This window comes from Scardinius erythrophthalmus (assembly GCF_964197995.2).
Source record: "Scardinius erythrophthalmus genome assembly, chromosome: 17".
NCBI lineage: Eukaryota > Metazoa > Chordata > Actinopteri > Cypriniformes > Leuciscidae > Scardinius > Scardinius erythrophthalmus.
This window is the reverse complement of record NC_138237.1, coordinates 38,771,656-38,793,410: the sequence shown is the minus strand read 5'-3', so window position 1 is coordinate 38,793,410 and position 21,755 is coordinate 38,771,656. Positions and strand designations below refer to the sequence as shown.

The window sequence follows — 21,755 nt, the reverse complement described above, 5'->3', positions numbered from 1 at the left end:
CCCATGAACTGAAACAAGAACTGTGAGGCGTCTGAACATTCCCACCTCTATTTATATGCTTAGGCTTTTCCAGTGTTTTCAACATAGACTGTATTAAATATGCGTGATGTCACCCGTAGTGTTTCTGAAGAGCATTTTTGAAGCCCAAAGTGGGCGGAGCCGGCCGTCGCCATCTTGGCAGCGCGTCACTCCCGGATAAACGAAAATGGGCAAATACTGAGACACTACAGAACGTTTCAAGGTAGCTTTACATTAATAAACACTGTTGATGTTGTAAAATTCATCAATTATGAAACAAATTCAATTTCAGCTGTAAAGCAGCTCTACGGAAGACAATAGAGTCATTATTCAGTTCAGTTCAACAACAGTGTCGATGTTGTAAAGTTAGTGACATTATCCAGCTCAAGTTAATATTATCAATATTAATCAATTATTAATATTTTGTGCCAAGCGTCTCTCCTCATGAAGCACATGTGACGCTATATTAAAGCGCTAATAACCGAAAGAGCGATTGGGTCTAACCTGTTTCTGCTCACACCTAGAATGCATTTTTGGCAAATTTTTTGGCAATGGAAATTTGGTGCATTCCCAAAAAAAATTGTCTGGTTGAAAACCAAGCGGCAACCTTCCAGTGTCTCTTGAAACCAACACTGAAGTGACTTAAACTGCAGTGCATCGACTGGCCACTAGAGACAGGCTCCAAAAGAGAGTCAATCCCATAGACCCCCATGTTAAAAAGCCCAACTTTACAGCAGAGAAAAACATGTTTACAGTCTGGTACAAAAAGTGGTTTTGGTCTATATAGCTAATGTTGCCCTTCTTGACGACTGTAAGGGGGGTGAATATTTGTATAACTCATCCGTTTAAATGATATTAAGCCTTAAAGTTCTGCATAATTAAGGGTGTGGCCACTTGAGTGACAGGTGGATTGCTGCTGATGTCACTACACGTCAAATGTGTATTCTGTCCTTTTGTTGTGTATTTTTAAAAAAGTGCAAATGCTCTTATATTATACACAAGTCAGTTTTTACATCTTACAGAGGCAGAAAATATGTTTCAAGATCTTTTCAAAGGACGACAGAGGTGATGCCGACTGAAGAAAGAACAAGTATTACCACTTATGAAACATTACGTTTGAGTATTACTATTAAAGCACTTTGCCGTACTGTATCTCTTCAAGTTGAACACAAAAACTACACAGGCGTCAGTGAGCCACGATGACACATAACGTTAGCCATCACGCTGACTCATGCGATGCTACTCATACACAAATGACACAGTTGTGACACACTGCACTGTCACTATCAGTTCAGAGTCATTTCAACACCGACTCAACAGCAGACACAGGCTCTCTGACACTGACGGATGTTGTTGCACAGTAAACACAAAGATCCATCCATTCAAGTGTGGTTATAATCCAATATATGAACTTCTGATCTACGTATAAGCGCATACATCCGATTCTCTTTCCATTCCGGAGCACAGATACTTGTTTTCAGCTCCATGAATTACATTTAAAAACATATCTTCACTAGTGAAAGCTGCATTGTTTCTCAGCAATGATGTGATGAAGTTGCTGTTTTTGAAGTAATTAAACTCACAGCTTGAGGTTTGTATAGAGACGCAGGTAATCACACACGCACGGTCACTAAATTAATTCAAATAAACGTAAACTTACTTTATTTCAGAATTCTAGATCTAATGACCTGCAGATAAAATAAAATCAAAACCTAAGAAAAACCTAAGGATCAACCATGTTCCTTGTATCAAAAGCGATCGCCCGTGGAGTCATTCTAGTTTTGATGGAGATTAATGTAAACAGATGTCAGATACGAGTAGGTCTTAAAGTCGCCCTGTTCAGCTTTTAAAGTTGTTTATGTGTCTATGTGGAGTTTTTAATCTGCTTTAAGACAAACCATGTGTAAATTCATAAGTCGACCCCATTGCTGAATATTTCCTCCTTTAAACTGCAGTGAACCAAAGACAGTCTCAAAAACACGCTTTGAAATCGCTGGTGTTTCTGACGTCACAAACTACCTTGTAACCAATCAGATCAACGTGTGATCGTCAACCAGTGGATCTCTGAGCTGAGTGAGTGCGTGGAGGCGGGGCTCATTTGCATAGAACCACGGATACTAAATGAGGCAAGCGTGTCGAGTTACATTCAAGATATTTTAAGGCATGAAGACATCTCCGAAAAAAAAAAAAACTTTTAAATATGTAATTTTGGTGAGTTTTAAGGGATAAAATTATTGACTACAAGGGGGACTTTTTAAGGGAAGGGGTGGGACCAAAAAAACAGATGGTCAGTGTAAACGCAGCCATAATAAACAGGTTTCCCAGCATGCAACTGATGTTTACACTTTTAAGGAAGTCTTACACAGTTGTGGCTGCAGAATTTTAGACTTTTAACTTCAGGACACACCTTGGTTTCCCTTTATTTTGATGGTCCCTTTAACACGTTCTGTTGACTATAAGTAACATTGCACCGACATCTCTACTAACTCTCATTAGAGTATTAGTAGAGAGTATTAGTAGAGTATTAGTAGAGTATTCGTAGAGTATTACTAGAGTATTAGTGGAGTATTAGTAGAGTATTAGTAGACTGGTAGGGTTAGGGTTAGAATAAGTTGACGTAGTTGTAAAGTTACTTATAGTCAGTAGAATGTCTGTTGAAGAGCATCACAATAAAGAGTCAACAGATATTAGCAGACACTCTACTAGTACTCTACTAATACTCCACTACCACTCTACTCTACTTATACTCTACTAATACTCCACTAATACTCCATTGACAGTGAGTTGACATGTAGTTAATTATAGTCAACAAAATGTTCAAAAGGGAGCCTCAAAATAAAGTGTTCCCCAACTTTTAACTCTTCATGACGTATGGAGAAACACAGAAGCAGTGACAGCAGAAGCTGGAGAGCCATCGGAGCTTGACTGACATTCAGAAGCCCAGACGTGCTTTAGTCTGACAGGAAACGACACCACAGACAAACACGCTGCTCTAGTTTGCATCCCTTGTTTACTTTCTCACTGCTGATCATTTCACATCTAAGCTGAGCCATTACTGAACGCACAGCCATGGCCTGTCTATTCATGTACTCAAAAATACATTTATTGGGGGTCAAATAACTGCCCTGGTATCATCATCAAGAAACAAGTCTTACTAAAAGAACGGGAAATAAAAAACAATATCTTAAAGGTTACACTGCTTATATTTTGCATGCCAAATCAATGTCATGTGGTGCAACTCTCGAAAACACTGAATGACATTTACTAATTAAGTAATGATGAATGAACTTATGATTAAGATGCGCACACACACAAACACTCCATGTGAAAGTATGTTAATTTCTCTACTTGACATTCATTCGAATTAAAACATGATGATAATAAAGATTTAAGATTATGAAGAATAAAGAATTAGGACATTCAAGAATGTTGCAGCATAACAGACACTGACATAAAATGCATATAAATATCGATATCTGCCAATAATGTCTTAGTAAGATGATATTTAAAGCTACACTGTGTGATATTTTCCCCCCATCTAGCGGTGAAAATTGTATATGACTGCCCAGTGAATATTAGTTTCTGTTCCTTTCAATTTCGAGGGCGTTTTAACTCCTACGGTGGCCGTATTATTCCAAGATTAATGTGGCTTCCCGTTCGACTTCGTCCAATTGCGCCATTAAAACTATCACCTGTGATCCGTCGCAGCACAGATTTATGTTACAAGGTAAACAATACTTCTTCACCATTGACGTGAGGAAAAGTAACGCAAGTTATACTATACGTTATGCACAACCATGCTATGGTTAGACAAAGCAACTATAAAACTTAGAATTTACACAAATAGGCTGAATTACCTGTCGAGAAGAAAGCAGGCAACTTCGGCGTCCGTTTTAAAATCTTTGCTCCTCATGAGCTCTTTCCATCTGGGAAAAGTTACTCCAATATTGACTTTGGGCTTGCTGATTTGCCTGTCGCGTTGACGTTTTAATTCTCTCTTTCGCTTCCTCGGCGACTCTGCGACATGTCCTCGAGAATAGGCGTGATCCTCCATCAGCAATCTTTCAAATCTGCCGGCAGTCGCGAGTAATCTCCCCATCGCATTCGTCTCTGTGTCACTGAGTGTAAAGCGCGAAAGGCGAAGCTTGAATTTACAGGTATGTCCCTCTTTGGCGAATGTAGTTTCAAGATGGAGGGGCAACATGGCGACCGGCATTCGAACCCCTCACCCGTATGTACTTTCAACGGCAGATTATAAACTTACGAGAATACTTTATTACTTGAAAGAAGTAAATATACATTATTGAGCACATATATTTTTGCTAAGAATCAACAAAAAAAATGACACAGTGTAGCTTTAAATGATTAGTTTTGATGATCAAAAGCGGTGTAGTTTAAAAAAATATTGCAATACATTGATGATTGAGAGATGAATAAATAAACCTTCCTCAAAAGCCTGATGATCATATTTGATACTCATGATTTTTCTAAAAAATGATAATCAAGTAAACGGAAGCTGCGCCAGTCTGAAATATTACTAACAATATGAAAGTTATTCTCATGTTTCCTTGATAAAATCAGAGCAGATTTGACATCAGAAACACACGAGCTGAAGGAGGACGATTGTACAATTACACTAAAAGACTTTTACTTGATAAAAGAGAAAACTCTTAATCAGAGACAGAAGGACTGGAGGAGACTGTGCGACAGGTTTACTGATCATGTTGATCCTTTAGAAATATAAATGTGATACAGTAGACTGTATTGGGTAGTTTAATGTTCTTTGGCCTTGGAAGTTCAATGTGTGTATATGCACCAACACACGACACTGAACGGCTGAGAAAAACAAAGTGCACGTGCGCACACACACACACACAGACACAGACACAGGAAACAGTACAGTACAGTCTCTGCTGCTAACTAACGGCACAAAGCCTCGTCTCCCAGAACTGAGGAGTGTGTCCAACAGATTACTGAGAAGCCTAACTGACGGACAGATCATATCAGCGGAAGAAACTCATCAACACACGAGCGTGCTGAACTCGCCACATACAGGCATTTCTCAGACATTGGAAATCATATTAGGTAACCCTGGACCACAAAACCAGTCACAAGTCGCACGGGTATATCTGTGGCAATAGCCAACAATACATTGTATGGGTCAAAATTATCGATTTTTCTTTTATGCCAAAAATCATTAGGATATTAAGTAAAGATCATGTTCCATGAAGATATTTTGTACATTTCCTACCGCAAATATATACAAAAATAATTTTGTGAGTGAATGCAGCACAATCGCCAACATAAATGAACAACTTTAAAAGAGATTTTCTCAATTTTTTGCTTTTTTTGCACCCTCACATTTTCAAATAGTTGTATCTCAGCCAAATATTGTCCTAACAAACCATACATCAATGGAAAGCTTATTTATTCAGCTTTCAGATCATATATACATTTCAATTGCAAAATATTGACCCTTATGACTGGTTTTGTGGTCCAGGGTCACATATAGACAGTTGAACCTCTAGAAATGATCTTATACTGGAGCTCTTACCGTGTCCGAGGCGTCCTGAGCGTCTACGATGAGCTGTCGTTCTCCTCCGGCGTTCACCTTATGAAAGCGCCGTCGCGAGTGTCTCTGAGGTCCGTGTCTCTGCAGAGCGTCCTCGTCGCTCTCGCTGGCGTTCTCCACCTGCGAAGAAGAGCCGGCGTCAGAAGCCTCAGCATCTTGGTTGAACATCCAGTTCTTCCAGACCACCGAGAGCCTGTGGAGGCGCAGGAGACTCATGTGGACGGCATTCGTAGAGTCGCGGGCCGAGAGAAAGCGAGTGTGTGTGTCGACGCACAGCAGAACTGCAGTCAGGCCACAGTTTCCTGTAGGAAGCCGTAATACACAAATATCCTCTGCGAGCTGAAGCAACAGGAGCCTCTGTAGCATGTCCTGTGTCTACATTAATCCGGGTGCATTTTAAAAACGCCGTCTTCGTTTAAAAGCGCTCTCCGTCCACACTAGCGTTTACAGAAAACGCTAAATTCAGCTTACAGCGCACGCGTAAACCCTCATCAAAGCTCACTGAGATGATGCAGACATAATCCAGACATCATGCAATTCTTCTGACAGGATCATTTTATTTATCTCAATATCTCAGCGTTCACTGATCGTCCGGGTCGCTCTCACTGACCATTATAGGCTTGGTCTAAAACACTAAATCTCTCATGTTTCACCGCAGGACAGCAGATGTGAGTGAGTTTCTGTCATCTTTGCAGGACTGATATGAAGAGTGTGTGAACTAACATATCATCATGTGTGAAAGTGAACGGCACATAACAGGCACAATACCGACATAAACACGAGTATCTATTGGTACAACAGCGTCACATGACTAAACTTACGTCATTGTTTTTAAATACCCCCGGTTTGTCAGTCCACACTACAACACAAACACACCGTTCTCAAATCTATCCACTTTGGAGAGTTTTCAAAAAGCTTTGTTTTCATTCATAAAAACGCCGTCTCTGTGTCGACGGAAGACAAAACGGAGAGAAAAAGATGCGTTTTCAAAGCAAAACGTATTAGTGGGGACAAGGCCTTTAAAACCAGCCAGTGTTAAACTTCACATTCGAGTTGTGTGACCGATGTTTCCAGTGAATTAGTATGAAGCAGCTGAGAATGCTGGGAGTCACTGTGCTGTTATTAAAGGGGTCCTATAATGCGCTTTTCACAAGATGTAAAAAGTCTCTGATGTCCCCAGAGTGTGTGTGTGTGTGTGTGTGTGTGTGTGTGTGTGTGTATATGTGTGTGTGTGTGTGTGTGTAGTTTTAGCTCAAAATACCCCACAGATATTTTTTATAGCATGTTAAAGTTGTCACTTTTTGAGGGCGAGCAAAAACGTGCAGTTTATGTGTGTGCCTTTAAATGCAAATACTCTGCACAGAGGGCGGAGCTTCAAGAGCTTGTGTGTGTTAGGGCTGTCACTTAACACGAAACTTCACGCCAATAAATCATCAGGAATATTGCTGACTTGTGCGCGTCTCAAGCGCCCTCTTTACGTTCGTCCTAATGCCTGTTAGCTGTCCGTGGATTTGCCTGTATTTGGCATTTAAAATGGAAACGTCTTTAGACATGGAAAATAGATTTTACAATCGAATCAATGAACACTTATGTCTCAAAAATCGAACAGGATTTTTTCACAAAAATGACAGCCCTAGTGTGTGTCTGTGTGTGTGATATGACATGAAATGTTGGGGGGAAATAAAATGATTCGTTCAACCGATTCGTTCAAACCAGCTGATTCATTCATGAGTGTCCACTGACTTTATGACTGAGTCATTGAATCATTGACTCACCCGATTTGTTCATAAACGGTGAATCATTAGAGAACGAAACACCGCTATGTGTTGCTGGGACACTTTTCTGCTTTGTTTTGGACTATTTTCATTGGCAAAATAGAGTAAATCAGTCAAAATTGACAACGCTGTGTCTAAAAATGATCAATTCACGATCAACTTATTGTTTATTGAACAGATACAAAATGACTCATATTTGCAATCGTGCTGATATTCGAGAAAACAGCGCTCTTGCTCTGTGTGATATTGCTTAATTATACTATACTATATACTAGAAAATACAATAACTCATACAAGGACAATTCATGTCCTGAAATTTGGGGGAGTTTTAATAAGTTTGGTGACATGTACGACCTTGCACAACGCTATTTTACGTCAACACTGTCAAACAACATCAGTGGGAGAGCCTCGTGTGGTCTCGCAAAATTATTAAGAGTATGTTGGCGGGAACTTGCTGAGTTGAGGATTGATGCCACGGGACACATTTAGACAAAAACTAAAATATGAACTAAAAAAAGGTCTTGCAAAAAGGGCAATTATCTGGTCAGAGGTCAAAAGGGTATGGGGTCTATCTGTGCTTCTGCCTAATGCAGGTCATTCAAAAACCTTGACACATAATTCAAAATAAGGATGACTTTAAGATAAATAAGTCAACAGAAGAGGAAGGTGGAAACAACACAAGCACTGTGTGAGGACCTGAGAGGACCAGCTGGAGTGAGAGAGTGGTGGCGCCCCCTGTAGGTCAGCTGGGGAATCACTGCAGTGTACACAATTATCATAATTCTAACGACTGTAAAACGCTTCAGTAAAAACCTGTTGATTAGTTAGTCCCTTAACAAATATAGTGAAAAACTAATAGATCTAATGGGATATTCAATGTCATTTTTCAGCAAAATACTGTTAAATGTACAGTTTTTGTATGTAAAAAAGTATTATTATAATTTACAGTGAAAAACCATAAATTGAAATTCCCAGAATTCCCTGTGTGGAAGCTCACTTGTGATGTTTTCTTTCTGTATAATCAGTTATGCATTAGGGTATGTTGCATCTATGAATGTTTATTGCATTATTTTAGTGTCATGTTTGTATTTGTGTGTGTGAGAAACCATCATCACATCATAGAAGAAGGTCTGCACGGCAAGACCAAGAAACCAATACAAATGTGGTTTAACTTAGAGAAACTGCGATGGAAATATATTACTCTTGTACAGTATAATGTGCATCTTAATGTAAAACTACTACTACTAATAATAATAATGCAGTTATTATTAAAACTAATTTTCTTCCATGTTTTAATTTTAACAGTAAACCTCTGTTGTGTAGCACTTGTTTGACTAAAAATTAAAGGGCTTGTTTATAAGATAAATTAATGTTTGATGCCTTCATTTGATTACCAGAAAACTTTAAATACACAACACAGAAAAAAAATAATAATAATTCATAGGACCCTACTATTGTATACAAATTAATAAATGATGTTGTTTTTATGAACTCAATTAAATAAATATGTTTTGCTTAAACCATTAAACCATTAAAATTTAATTTAGACAAAACAAAATCTGAAAGCACAGATCTGGGTAAAACTAAAATGGAATGTGAAAAATAAAACAGTAAGAATGTAATTAAACTGTTAATAATTTGGTGTAAAATTGAACAAGTTTCATGATTTCGATTAATTACACAATGCTTTTTGATGAATAAAATGTAATTTAAACATCCAGATATGTCCAGCACTATCTACCTATAAAGAGAGCAGCCGTCTGAACGAGGCCGTGTGAAACTGAAGCGCTTCAGGACACGGGGTGTGCCGGGTTTAATCATCCGGGAGACGGGAGACAGAAGAGACGCAGCTCAGCGTTCGGCTCTGGGCTTGTGTTGCGTTTTTATGGGTTTTTGGGGTTATTTTTTCTACCCAAATCCTGGGTTGAGCCATTTGGGTCATTTTTTGGGGTTATTTTGTCAGTGTTTGTGTAGTTTTTGTGTTACCCAGATCTTGGGTCAGACGTAACAACCCAGGGATTGAGTTATTTATTGCGAGCTTTTGGCGCCCTCTTCAGGAGAGAGCAGTGCAGCTCCGTCAAAATGGTGCATGTCTTCGGTAAAAGACAGGTTTCTGTACATTTTATTTTATCTATAAATTCGTTATTGTGCTGTATATCGTATAATTGTATGCAAAGCAACACACAGGGGTGCGATGTGAGTCACGAGTGTCGCATCAGTCTTTTCACGTGATGGAAACGCCTGATGCCTTGCATAACATTGTATGATTTTATCCAAAAAGATACAGAATATAAATACGTATGATGTTAAAATCTGTTCTCAGAACTGTTCACTGATTGTGTATGGACAGGTTATGGAATATTTCTGCTCCGAGTGAAACACGAGATCCAGAGACGTTACGGTGGAAACGGCACAACAGAGACTGGTCCATCACACTTTAATGACTTATAAATGTTTAATTTTTACTTCTAATATTTGTTAAACAAGCTTAATTGTTGGCAATATGTATTTAAAATTATATAAAATATGATTGGAAATAAAAAAGCCAGTGGTTGTATAGAGTTTTTTTTTTTACTTTAGAGGATTTAAGTTAATCTGTAGACATTAATTCATGTAAGAAGTAAAAACAAAAAAGGAAAAAGGAATATTAAAAATGAATTTGAACATCGAACCGCATGTTTCCCATCAGGTCCTGTGGCATAAACACTCTGATACACACCGACCTTCATCTACATCCTAAGAAGAGCCAACACATTAATTACTTCAGGACAGCCAATGAGAGAGCTAGTTTACTTTGGGACAGCCAATGAGAGAGCTAGTTTACTCCAGGACAGCCAATGAGAGAGCTAGTTTATTCCAGGACAGCCAATGAGAGAGCTAGTTTACTTTGGGACAGCCAATGAGAGAGCTAGTTTACTCCAGGACAGCCAATGAGAGAGCTAGTTTACTTCGGGACAGCCAATGAGAGAGCTAGTTTACTTCGGGACAGCCAATGAGAGAGCTAGTTTACTGCAGGACAGCCAATGAGAGAGCTAGTTTACTTCAGGACAGCCAATGAGAGAGCTAGTTTACTTCGGGACAGCTAATGAGAGAGCTAGTTTACTTCAGGACAGCCAATGAGAGAGCTAGTTTACTGCAGGACAGCCAATGAGAGAGCTAGTTTACTTCAGGACAGCCAATGAGAGAGCTAGTTTACTGCAGGACAGCCAATGAGAGAGCTAGTTTACTTCGGGACAGCCAATGAGAGAGCTAGTTTACTGCAGGACAGCCAATGAGAGAGCTAGTTTACTTCAGGACAGCCAATGAGAGAGCTAGTTTACTTCGGGACAGCCAATGAGAGAGCTAGTAGAGGGATGAACACTGAGCTTTCATTTTCAGTGAGAGTTCATGACCATCAGCCCATGCAAGATAAAGCTCATGTAATGGTTCATTTCCTAAACCACGCTGGAGAACGACAGATAAGACAATATATTATTACACACACACTCCAGCTCTACCCTGGGGAGACACTGATTTTTTTCAGCGAGAACTGAACTAAATGTAATGTTTTTGACCAAACATAACTGCATGTATTTGCAATTAAATGCAAATGTATTATAGTTTCAATTTATATTAAATGCAACTTTAAAGTGCTTTTTGACCCATTTAAGAACATCTTTATAAGTAATTTCAATATTACTTTTGAAATAAGTTTAAAGTGTACCGCTGACAAGCATTTATGGTACAATAAAATGCACTTTATCAATGGGATGACATTAAAGTGCATTTTATTGTACCATAAATGCTTGTCAGCGGTACACTTTAAACTTATTTCAAAAGTAATATTGTGACAGTATCACATCAAAGCAGTTGCATGACAACTAATTATTAAAACATATAAAAATACACTAGTAAATGTACCAAGTAAAACTTAATTTGACATTATTAAAAAGTGTACCGTTTAAACTTCATGTACGTTTTTTACATTAGTAGTTTGTTGGAAAAATTAGTTCTTCTAATACGTTTGACTGTCAAATGTCATGTTCTGGGAGGCTAAGAGACCAAAGACAACGTTGATGGAGGAATCGGAAAAGAAAAGAAGAAAGTGATCGGGATGTTGCAAATGGTTTATATTGTCTTGAGGTTAGTTGTAGTTTTCTATCTCACGACTGACAGGAAGAAAACACACATCAGACAACAGACTGTAATGCTTGTTATGTTAACTAGTTAATCATTGGCGAGAGAGATTGCACAACAGCCGCCTAAAACAATAACTAAATAGATATTGATGGCTACTACGGCTGGGACGATACACCAATCTCCCGATTCGATCATGATACTTGGGTACCGATTTTTTTTAGAATTGTGATTCTAATCACAATAATTCGATATTGCAAAATATAGCAATTTTTTTAACACTAGACCATCGGGAAAAGTTAAATCATACTTTTATTTCAGAAGCTTCATACAGTACTACATTCTCTTTAATAACTTGTCCCCACCAAGTGGAGAAACAATGTAATCAATAAATGCGGTATTTTAAGCGCCAAGTTTCTATCAAAAGCTGATTTACTCTATTTTGATCGCTATCGTAGACATCAGTGTTCATATTTGAACTTTAAACTTTTATCCCAGTACTTCTATGATAATTTGAACTATTGTATCACAGAAATAATGAAACTATGAGGTTGAAAAGACTGTTTTCATGACTGCGCCAACACAGATCTGAATGTTGCGATTTGATTTTGTCAGGTTTAATAGACAGACGAATAGGAAGATCGCGAGTGTGTTTGAATGGAGATCACAGTCTTTTAAAGATGAATCGTGCAGCTCTACTGTCTTCTCTCTCTCTCAGTATATGAGCAGTGCGAGTGTGTTCAGTCTCACGTCTCTTCCACGCGTCCTCTTAAAAAAGGGATATTACGACACTAAACACTCACATTTCATCCTCTGTTGGAACAAAAGTGGCTAACTTCTGTCAACCTCGTCAATAAGCAAGGACAAAAATAAAGCAATTTCATTTGAATTAATATTGATTCTGGAGTAAAAAAAAAAAATCGATTTTAGAATCGTAAAAAAATTAAGTAAATTGCGATAGTTAGGCGAGTCGATTTTTTTCTCCCAGCCCTTATGATTACTAGTTAAGATTATTCCAAAAGGGAACTTGTTTTCAGAGGAAATTGTCACTGATGAAGTGAACACAATCAAACCTGGAATATGATAATAAAGGATTAGTTCACTTCAGAATTAAAACCTCCTAATAAATTTATTCGCCCCCACGTCATCCAAGATGTTCATGTTTTTCTTTTCTTTCTTCAACCTGATTGCCTAATGTGTGTCGCATCACAGCTAGTGCAAGACCAGCATTTGTGGTTAAAAGTATATAAATGTTTATTTAGTTCTAAAATGTCCGCTGGTTTGTCTAGATGAGACTCTTATTCCTCGGCTGGATCGTGTCGAGACTTTGAAGCTGCACTGAAACTCACATCTGGACCTTCGACCCTTTGGACCCCATTGAAGACACTATATGGAGGAACATCCTGGAGTGTTTTCCTCAAAAACTCTTTTCCACTGAAGAAAGAGAGACATGAACATCTTGGATGACGAGGGGGAGAGTAAATTATCAGGAAACTCATTCTGAAGTGAGCTACTCCTTCAAGGAAGCACGTTTCGACTGCTTTAGTCTATGTGCTGTCAGTCTGAACGTCTGATGTGTGTGTAACACGCCACTCACCACAATCATCTCAGACGGCTCTAAAGTGATGCATTCACAGCCTCTTCTTCCTCCACGCTGAGTCCCGAAACTGCAGACACACAGAGAGACACGAATCAGGGCAACAAATCTCACACACATATATCAAATCTCAGTCACAATCAGAAAACCACGTTTTTATTTCCACAAAGACAGTCTATATGGTTAAGTAATGCCCAATTATGATGAGCCCCAGTTCTTGGTGAGGGCGTTTACATGATGGCCCATAAGAGACACTCAACAGCCGGACGTCTTGAAGAAGTCGCTAGTCACTAGTCGACTTTAACACTGTGTCCTAACTACACGCAACATGGCGCGATGCCACGACATGCGATAATAACCGTATGATGGCTGTGTCCACACACTGCAAAGACATTTAAATGCAAACACCATATAAAAGTGAATTTTGCATCCAATGACACCTTTAATGAGCAATAGACATCAGGACTAGTGGTGATGTAAATATGCGTATCATCTTCATAACAGTGATACCCAAGACCATATTTCCTGATAATCTGCCCAAGCGGAAGCATCTAAATGTTAAATAAAACTGGGCCCAACACTGAACCCTGAGGAACTCCCTGTCGAACAGGCACAGTATCAGATTTGAAGCTGAAAAGTTCTAGCATACATTTCATAGTAACTACAACACACAGCTTCACTATTAGAGAGACGATACCAGGTTCACACGCAGGGCCCTATTTTAACGGTCTGAAGCGCAAGTATGAAACGCGAAACGCAAGTAACTGTGGGCGCAAATCTAAAATGTGTTGGTCTGAAGTCGCTTCATTACTCATAGGTGTGGTTTGGGTGTAACGTGGAATAAACCAATCAGAGCGTCATCTCACATTCCCTTTAAGAGCAGGCGCGCTTGTTCCATGGCGGATTGCTATTATAATGGCGGATTTGCCAGGAGCGGTTCACAGCCGAGGAGACCGACGTTCTCGTCAGGGCCGTAAAACACAGAGAAGTGACATTGGGGATGGAGAAACACACCCAGATTAGCTTCGGTTAAACAGGCGTATAATAATTTGGGTAAATGTGTAAGCTAGATTTATGCCTATTTTTTCACATCTTCATGGACACAACAATGATTTCCCTCGTGTGGAATATTTTTCTTTGTAATTATGTATGGTTTGCAAAAATGTGAACTGCTGCTTCTGTGTAGATGAGAGAAGCAAAGTGTGTGTGTGTTGTGCACGCGCTACATTATGGCCAAGCATGTGTGTCGCTGTACAGTCAATTGCGCTGGGTGCAAGATAGGACCTGCAATCTCTCTACACTAATGCATTCCTATAAATGTAATCTTTACTGTGCTACTTTATCTATATCTGATTTAGAGCAAGCAGAAATCTGTGAGAAATATAACGACCCAAAGACAAAAGAACTGATAAGGACAAGCTGTTATGTAGGAGCGCTGTGTCAGATGCCATAGCTGTACACAAGGCAACACGTGATCGAGTCTCGGCTCGAGGTTTAGGCTTATTTGTTCATCAATGATGTCCTCAGCGACTAGTCGACGTCAACTCGTCTTTCATCACATAAATGTCGGATGACTTTAAAAAAATCTGAAGTCGTTTAACCCCTAGTGGGGGTATGCGATATTGCAAAGACCAAACTTCTGAGACAAAGACCAAGATTTTAATTATTTCGCCAACCCCTACTTGAATCTAAATTATTCTGCCTGCATATTCTTATGAAGGGAAACAACTTAAATTCTGTCCGAGTTTCATTGACACAAACAAGCAAAGCTAGATTGCCATAAAATAAAAAAAATAATAAAAAAACAGCAGAACTAAAGTCACACAGCAAAAGACACACAACTGATTTACTTCCGCATAGTAAAGTGGCCTAGACTGGAAGTGAACATGTTATAAAAGTGAGCTGTTCTGTGACCCTGTTACAGGTCAAGAGCAGCTGAATACCTGAAACACACACTAACACACAGCTGATGGCAGTACAGTGCTCATATGGACAGTATTGGCAACGATCTGTTGTGTATAAACACTGTAGTAAACGAGTCATGTGAATAATACAACGCTTCACATTGTATAAAGATGTTTAGATCATATTGAAATGAACCTCAATCCTCTCCATGGCTCAGGCAGAGCTTGGCATCAGTGCTGCCATGGAAGGGACTTTCAGTTTCTCTCTCAGATCACGGCGCAGTGCAGTCATATCTGTAGTGTGTGAGCAGAGCCAGAGGGGGTCAGAGGTCAGGTTTGTTTTGACATCTCTTCACACTCCAGTGAGCCTGAAGCCTGCTGTCAGATTCAGGGAAAAGCTGTCAGGAGCGTTCGAGCTCATGCACTCCTCTCTGTGGATGAGCGCTAGTCCTACAGCCAGTCTGGCCAATAGTGTGTGTGTGTGTGTGTGTGTGTGTGTGTGTGTGTGTGTGTGTGTGTGTGACGTCACCGTCGGCCGGAGTCACTGCGGTTACACACACTGATTGGCAGAAACACTGAGTGGTATTTGTTTTCAGCTGCAAAAAACACACAAAACACATCTAACACTGGAAAGAGCTTTGAGATCGACTGTACAACTAGATTTGATAAGAAATCTGATGTGTATTTTTACACACTTCCGAAAGCTACAGAAAAGAGAAGCAAATGGATCGCTGCAATTCACAGAAACAAATGGATCCAGGCATTTATGTGTCAATATGCTGAATTTAGGGGTAAAATCATAACTTATATATTGTATTGTTATATATTGTATTGACAACTCATCAATTAAATATTTACCATTGAATATTCTGCATGGTTGGATAATTGGAACACAAGTTTTAGGGCTGAACGATATGATGATGTATATAACATAGATATAAGTGATCACCTTGATTTAGACCTATATTGTATTTATATAAAGCGTTCACAGGCAAATTTGCTTTATGTATTTCCCCGGTAATGTCAATGTGTCACACAAAGAAAAGGGATTAGTTCAAACTATAGTCTCACACTACATCCTTTTGCATCGCTTTCTGCCCGGACTTTTACGGGCTTTTCCCAAACCACTGAAGTGACGTCGACGTCCAGGTTAGCAGTAGCATTAGTCATCAGGCAAGTGTTATTTAAATAAACTCCTGATGTACTTACAAACTTTCCAATGCCTCGTTTTATGAGTACAGAACCTATTTGTACGACTGTAGAAGTTTGGTGCCATTCTGGGCATTATTAGTGCAGTAATTTACGGGATACATCCTAGGATCCGTTAGCGCCTGCACTAAACCATTCGGCTGATCTCTCTAAATAAGCTCTAACTTTAATAATGTTCAACCAAGGGGAAAAAGGCTTCTGGGGGGGGTTTGGCTCGAGGTCATGGTGCAAAGGTGCATGGTGAAAAGGTGATTTTACTCCGAACCATCCCTTTAAATATATACATGCATGTGTGTGTATTTATATATACTTAATTATACACAGTACACACACATATATTATGTAAACACAAACTTTTATTTTGGATGCGATTATTAATCGTGATTAATCGTTTCGCAGCCGTAGTTAACAGTATATCGCTGCAAAGGTATTTCTAACTTTTTACTTCTGAACGAAGAACGAAAAGTGGAGTACTTCTCCGTGAGTACATCGGGTCCTTGAATCTCGTTCAGAACTTGAGTCTCGTTCGGTCTGTTGTGTGTTACGTGTTCACGAGTGCGAACAGTAAGCGTCTGCTGCAGTTTCACTGAACGGCCACCGGTGTCACTAATAACAAGGGTTTCTGAACTCCACATTCAGACCCTTTAAACTTGAACAATCAAAAGGCATGTCTAATCAATTTAATTCATAGAATTTTAATGTTGCTGGGGGTTTACTTTACGGTAACACTTTACAATAAGGTTCATTAGTTAACATTTGTTAAGGTATTAGTTCATCTTTGTTAATGTTAGTTAAAGGTGCAGTGTGTAATATTTAGGAGGATCTATTGACAGAAATGCAATATCACATACATAACTATGTTTTCAGTGGTGTATAAAGACCTTACTTAAAGGAGAACTCCGGTCAATTTTAACATTGAGTTCATTTATTTGTACATTTGGAGTGCTGTCAATACAGAGAACAACGTCAAAAATCGGTGTTGCCTACACCGAGTTATTCTATTTTTAAAATTTGCACCCTGTTGACTTCAATGGGGCAATGTTTAAACCAGCTTTTAGCCTCTTTACATCCTTAAAGTGTCGTTACAAGTGCACAGACAATGTGTGTGATTCCTTCAGCGTGAACACGGGTCAATCTGACTGCAGTAGATGTGAAAGATATTAATAAAAATGAAGTTAATTCAGCCAGCGCTCATACCTCTGTTTACATCCTGTTTCCGTTAGAAGTCCACAGTAGTCGATTGCCGAGTTCATGCGCGCGATCATAGAACCATTTTCTCATATTCCTCTAAACTAACTACAAAATCCATCCATCTGATCTGATATTCTCAGAACACCACACAGCGCCGTCATCCGCTGGGCTGACAGCTGACAGTCTGAGTCTCCACTGTTGCTTAGTTACCTATGATCGCGCGCATGAACTCGGCAATCGACTACTGTGGACTTCTAACGGAAACAGGATGTAAACAGAGGTATGAGCGCTGGCTGAATTAACTTCATTTTTATTAATATCTTTCACATCTACTGCAGTCAGATTGACCCGTGTTCACGCTGAAGGAATCACACACATTGTCTGGGCACTTGTAATGACACATCAAGGATGTTAGGAGGCTAAAAGCTGGTTTAAACATTGCCCCATTGAAGTCAACAGGGTGCAAATTTTAAAAATAGAATAACTCGGTGTAGGCAACACCGATTTTTGTCGTTGTTCTCTGTATTGACAGCACTCCAAATGTACAAATAAATGAGCTCAATGTTAAAATTGACCGGAGTTCTCCTTTAACGAACCGTTATGTTTTTATTAGCTTAGAATGAGCATTTCTCTCTACACACACACACCGTGGTCTCCTTACATCGACATGTTTCTACAGTGGCCCTGAGCGGACAAACGCGTTTCGTCACTGTGTTGTTCTTTGTGTGAAGAATAAAACACTGACACAATGATGAACAGGTAACAATAATATTCGCATTAACATATCGTTTTATTGAATAATCAAGTAAACCTAATTTCTTAATTTATCTTTGTAAAGAAACCTCAGTGTTTAACTGGCTACTCTCTGCTGTCTCAGACGACGACATCACTTCCTGTCGGCCACCGTAACTTCTGTTGGGTTCAGTTCACAACCTCACCACTAGATGCCGCTAAAATCACACACTGCACCTTTAATAAAACATTCAATCATTCATTGTTTGTTCATGTTAGTTCACAGTGCATTAACTAATGTGAACAAATACAACCTTTGATTTTAATAACATATTAGTAATTAGTATTAGTACTAGTGTTTAAATTAATATTAACTCAATCTTAGTTCGTGTTATAACTAAGGTAGTTAATTAATGTTAACTAATGAACCTTATTGTAAAGTGTTACCAATTTTACGATTTTTGAACAAATGTATTTTTTAGCAAACAACAGAAAAAGTCCTGCACAACACATTTACAGTTTAAACTAAATCATGGAAAAGATACTGTGAGATATTCCTTACATTTTTTTATTTATTAATTATTAATATTTTGAGAAGCATATTCAGTAATATATTTGTCATAATTTATTGTTGTGAAGAGTTTTGAGTTTGTGTGAGTCAGTTCTCAAATGAAATGGTGAAATGCAGGAGAAGAGACTCTTGTGAGTTCATGTGTTCATATAGTGAGACGCAGACGAGCGCCACGCGTTCTTCAATGTGTAGGAGAGCAAACTGAGACACACACTGCATGTAGACTTCATGTTTCAAAAGCACTCTTTAATATTAACAGACACTACTATACATATCACCATTTGATTATGTGTACAGCCCTACTTTTGATTTATTCATACAAAAATTGCCAAATTTTCCATCTACGTTTTCCATTTCCACATCATGTAAATCATAAGGGCTGGGAGAAAAAAATCGACTCACCTAACTATCGCGATTTTTTTGTTTACGATTTTAAAATCGATTTTTTTATTCCAGAATCGATATTAATTCAAATTAAATTGCTTTATTTTTGTCCTTGCTTATAGATGATGTTGACAGAAGTTAGCCACTTTCGTTCCAACAGAGGATGAAATGTGTCGTTATCTGAGTGTTTAGTGACGTAATATCCCTTTTTTTTAAGTGGACGTGTGGAAGAGACGTGAGACTGAAAGCACTGAACGCACTCCTCATATACTGAGAGAGAGATAAGACAGTAGAGCTGCACAATTCATCTTTAAAAGACTGTGATCTCCATTCAAACACACACACAATCTTCTTCCAATTCGTCTGTCTATTCTCTACGCGATCTCTACGATAGCGATCAAAATAGAGTAAATCAGCTTTTGATAGAAACTTGCTGCTTAAAGGTGCATTAAGCAACTTTTCATGTTAAAAATACCCGTTTTCTAACCCATACATGCTTAAACAATTGCCTGATGGGCTGAATGAGCCCTTCTCTGATCACTGAGATTGTCTCTATAATCCTGTAAAGTAAAATAAATAAGAGGGATTCGGGCCGGAATTTTAGACTGGGCGTGACGTCATGCGCGTTCATGGCACGCTCACATAGCTATGCCTGGCAGGTTTGTGTATTCGCCGGCATTCTCCGTAGAAGATGGATTGTAAGAGACCTGCTTATAGTTCATTTCAAACACCAACGCAAACTCCACATAAGATAAAAAAAAGAAAACTTTTGTCCGTGATCGTGCACACCTCTGGCTGCAGTTTCGCTTGCCGCCAGAGGGGGCATAGTTCTGCAAAAACTCAGAGACTTGCTTAATGCACCTTTAAAATAATGCATTTATCGATTACATTGTTTCTCCACTAGGTGGCGACAAGTGACTGTTAAAACATGTATTCGTTATTGAATAATTTATTCAAGAGAATGTAGTCCTGTATGATGCTTCTGAAATAAAACTGAAATAAAAACATGTGATGAATTGTTTTTGTAAATATGACTCTTATCTCTCTTAAATCGGTAAGATTTTTTTATGTTTTTAAAAGAAGTTACTTATGCTCACCATGGCTGCATTTATTTGAAAAAAATAAACAAAAAAAACAGTAATATTGTTAAATATTATGACAATTTAAAATAATAATGTTTTCTATTTTAAAATGGGATGTATGCCTGAGATCAAAGCTGAATTTTCAGCATCATTCAGAAATCACTCTAATATGATGATTTGATGCTCAAAAACATTTATTATTATTATCAATGTTGAAAATGAAATGTTTTTTTCAGGATTCTTCAATGAATAGAAAGTTGAAAAGAACAGCATTTATTTGAAATAGAATCTTTGGTAACATTATAGTAGCTCCTGCTACTATATTATTATTATTATACTATTTTATTATTATTATTTGAAATAGAATCTTTGGTAACATTATAGTAGCTCCGGCTACAATGTTCTTCCGCAAGATGCATGCAGTTCTGTTTATTTAACTGCTAGAGCGCTGATTCATCCAGTAATGAAGTGAAGTCTTTATGAATCAATCATTCAAATCGAAATATTACGTTTTACCTGTCTGGATCTTATGTGTATTCAAGCATATTCTACCCCTTCTGAGAGGGTATTCTCCACTGCTGGAGATACAATAAGCTATAGGAGAGGTCCCAAATTATCCTAGAGAATGCAGACATATTTATTTTCCTTCAGAAAAATGTATTATTTTTGCAAAAATTGCTAAATAATGTTGAATTTGTTGACATTACCAGTCTGTTAAACTCATTTGACAAGTATAAGAAATAAACACAAAAAGGATTGTGCATTTTCCACTTACTACTATTTTTAATTTTTTATTAGTTGTTTTAATAATTTGTATTGAATGGGAATCGGAACCGGAACCAGAATCGTTTGGGGGAACCGGAATCGGAACCGGAACCGGAAAATGTCTTACGATTCCCAACCCTAATAATGCTCCACTACTACTCTACCGATACACCACTAATACTCCACTAATAGTCCACTACTACTCCACTAATACACCACTGATACTCTACTGATACTCTACTGATACACCACTGATACAACACTAATACTCCACTAATACTCCACTAATACTCCACTACTACTCTACTAATACCCCACTGATACTCTACTAATACCCCACTGATACAACACTAATACTACACTAATACACCACTGATACTCTACTGATACACCACTGATACACCACTGATACAACACTAATACAACACTAATACTCCACTAATACTCCACTACTACTCTACTAATACCCCACTACTACTCTACTAATACACCACTGATACTCTACGGATACACCACTAATACTCTACTGATACTCTACGGATACACCACTAATACCCCACTGATACTCTACTAATACCCCACTGATACAACACTAATACTCCACTAATACTCCACTACTATCCCACTAATACCCCACTGATACTCCACTAATACCCCACTGATACTCCACTAATACCCCACTGATACACCACTAATACTCCACCGACACTCCACTAATACCCCACTGATACTCCACTAATACCCCACTGATACTCCACTAATACCCCACTGATACTCCACTAATACCCCACTGATACACCACTAATACTCCACCGACACTCCACTAATACCCCACTGAT

The 21,755-nt window shown here is 38.5% G+C and overlaps 1 protein-coding gene across 3 annotated transcripts in view; it reads right to left on the bottom strand.

Moving 5' to 3' along the window:
• Positions 1-21,755, bottom strand: part of rapgef6 (Rap guanine nucleotide exchange factor (GEF) 6) — a 185,733-nt gene that overhangs the window by 119,255 nt on the left and 44,723 nt on the right. For all 3 annotated transcript variants that reach the window (XM_081390392.1, XM_081390393.1, XM_081390391.1), the window contains exons 5-6: positions 13,079-13,148; positions 5,573-5,710 (exon numbers count right to left, since the gene is read on the bottom strand). In XM_081390392.1, the coding sequence (XP_081246518.1) occupies positions 5,573-5,710; positions 13,079-13,148 (208 nt within the window). The remainder of the gene's footprint in view (positions 1-5,572; positions 5,711-13,078; positions 13,149-21,755) is intronic.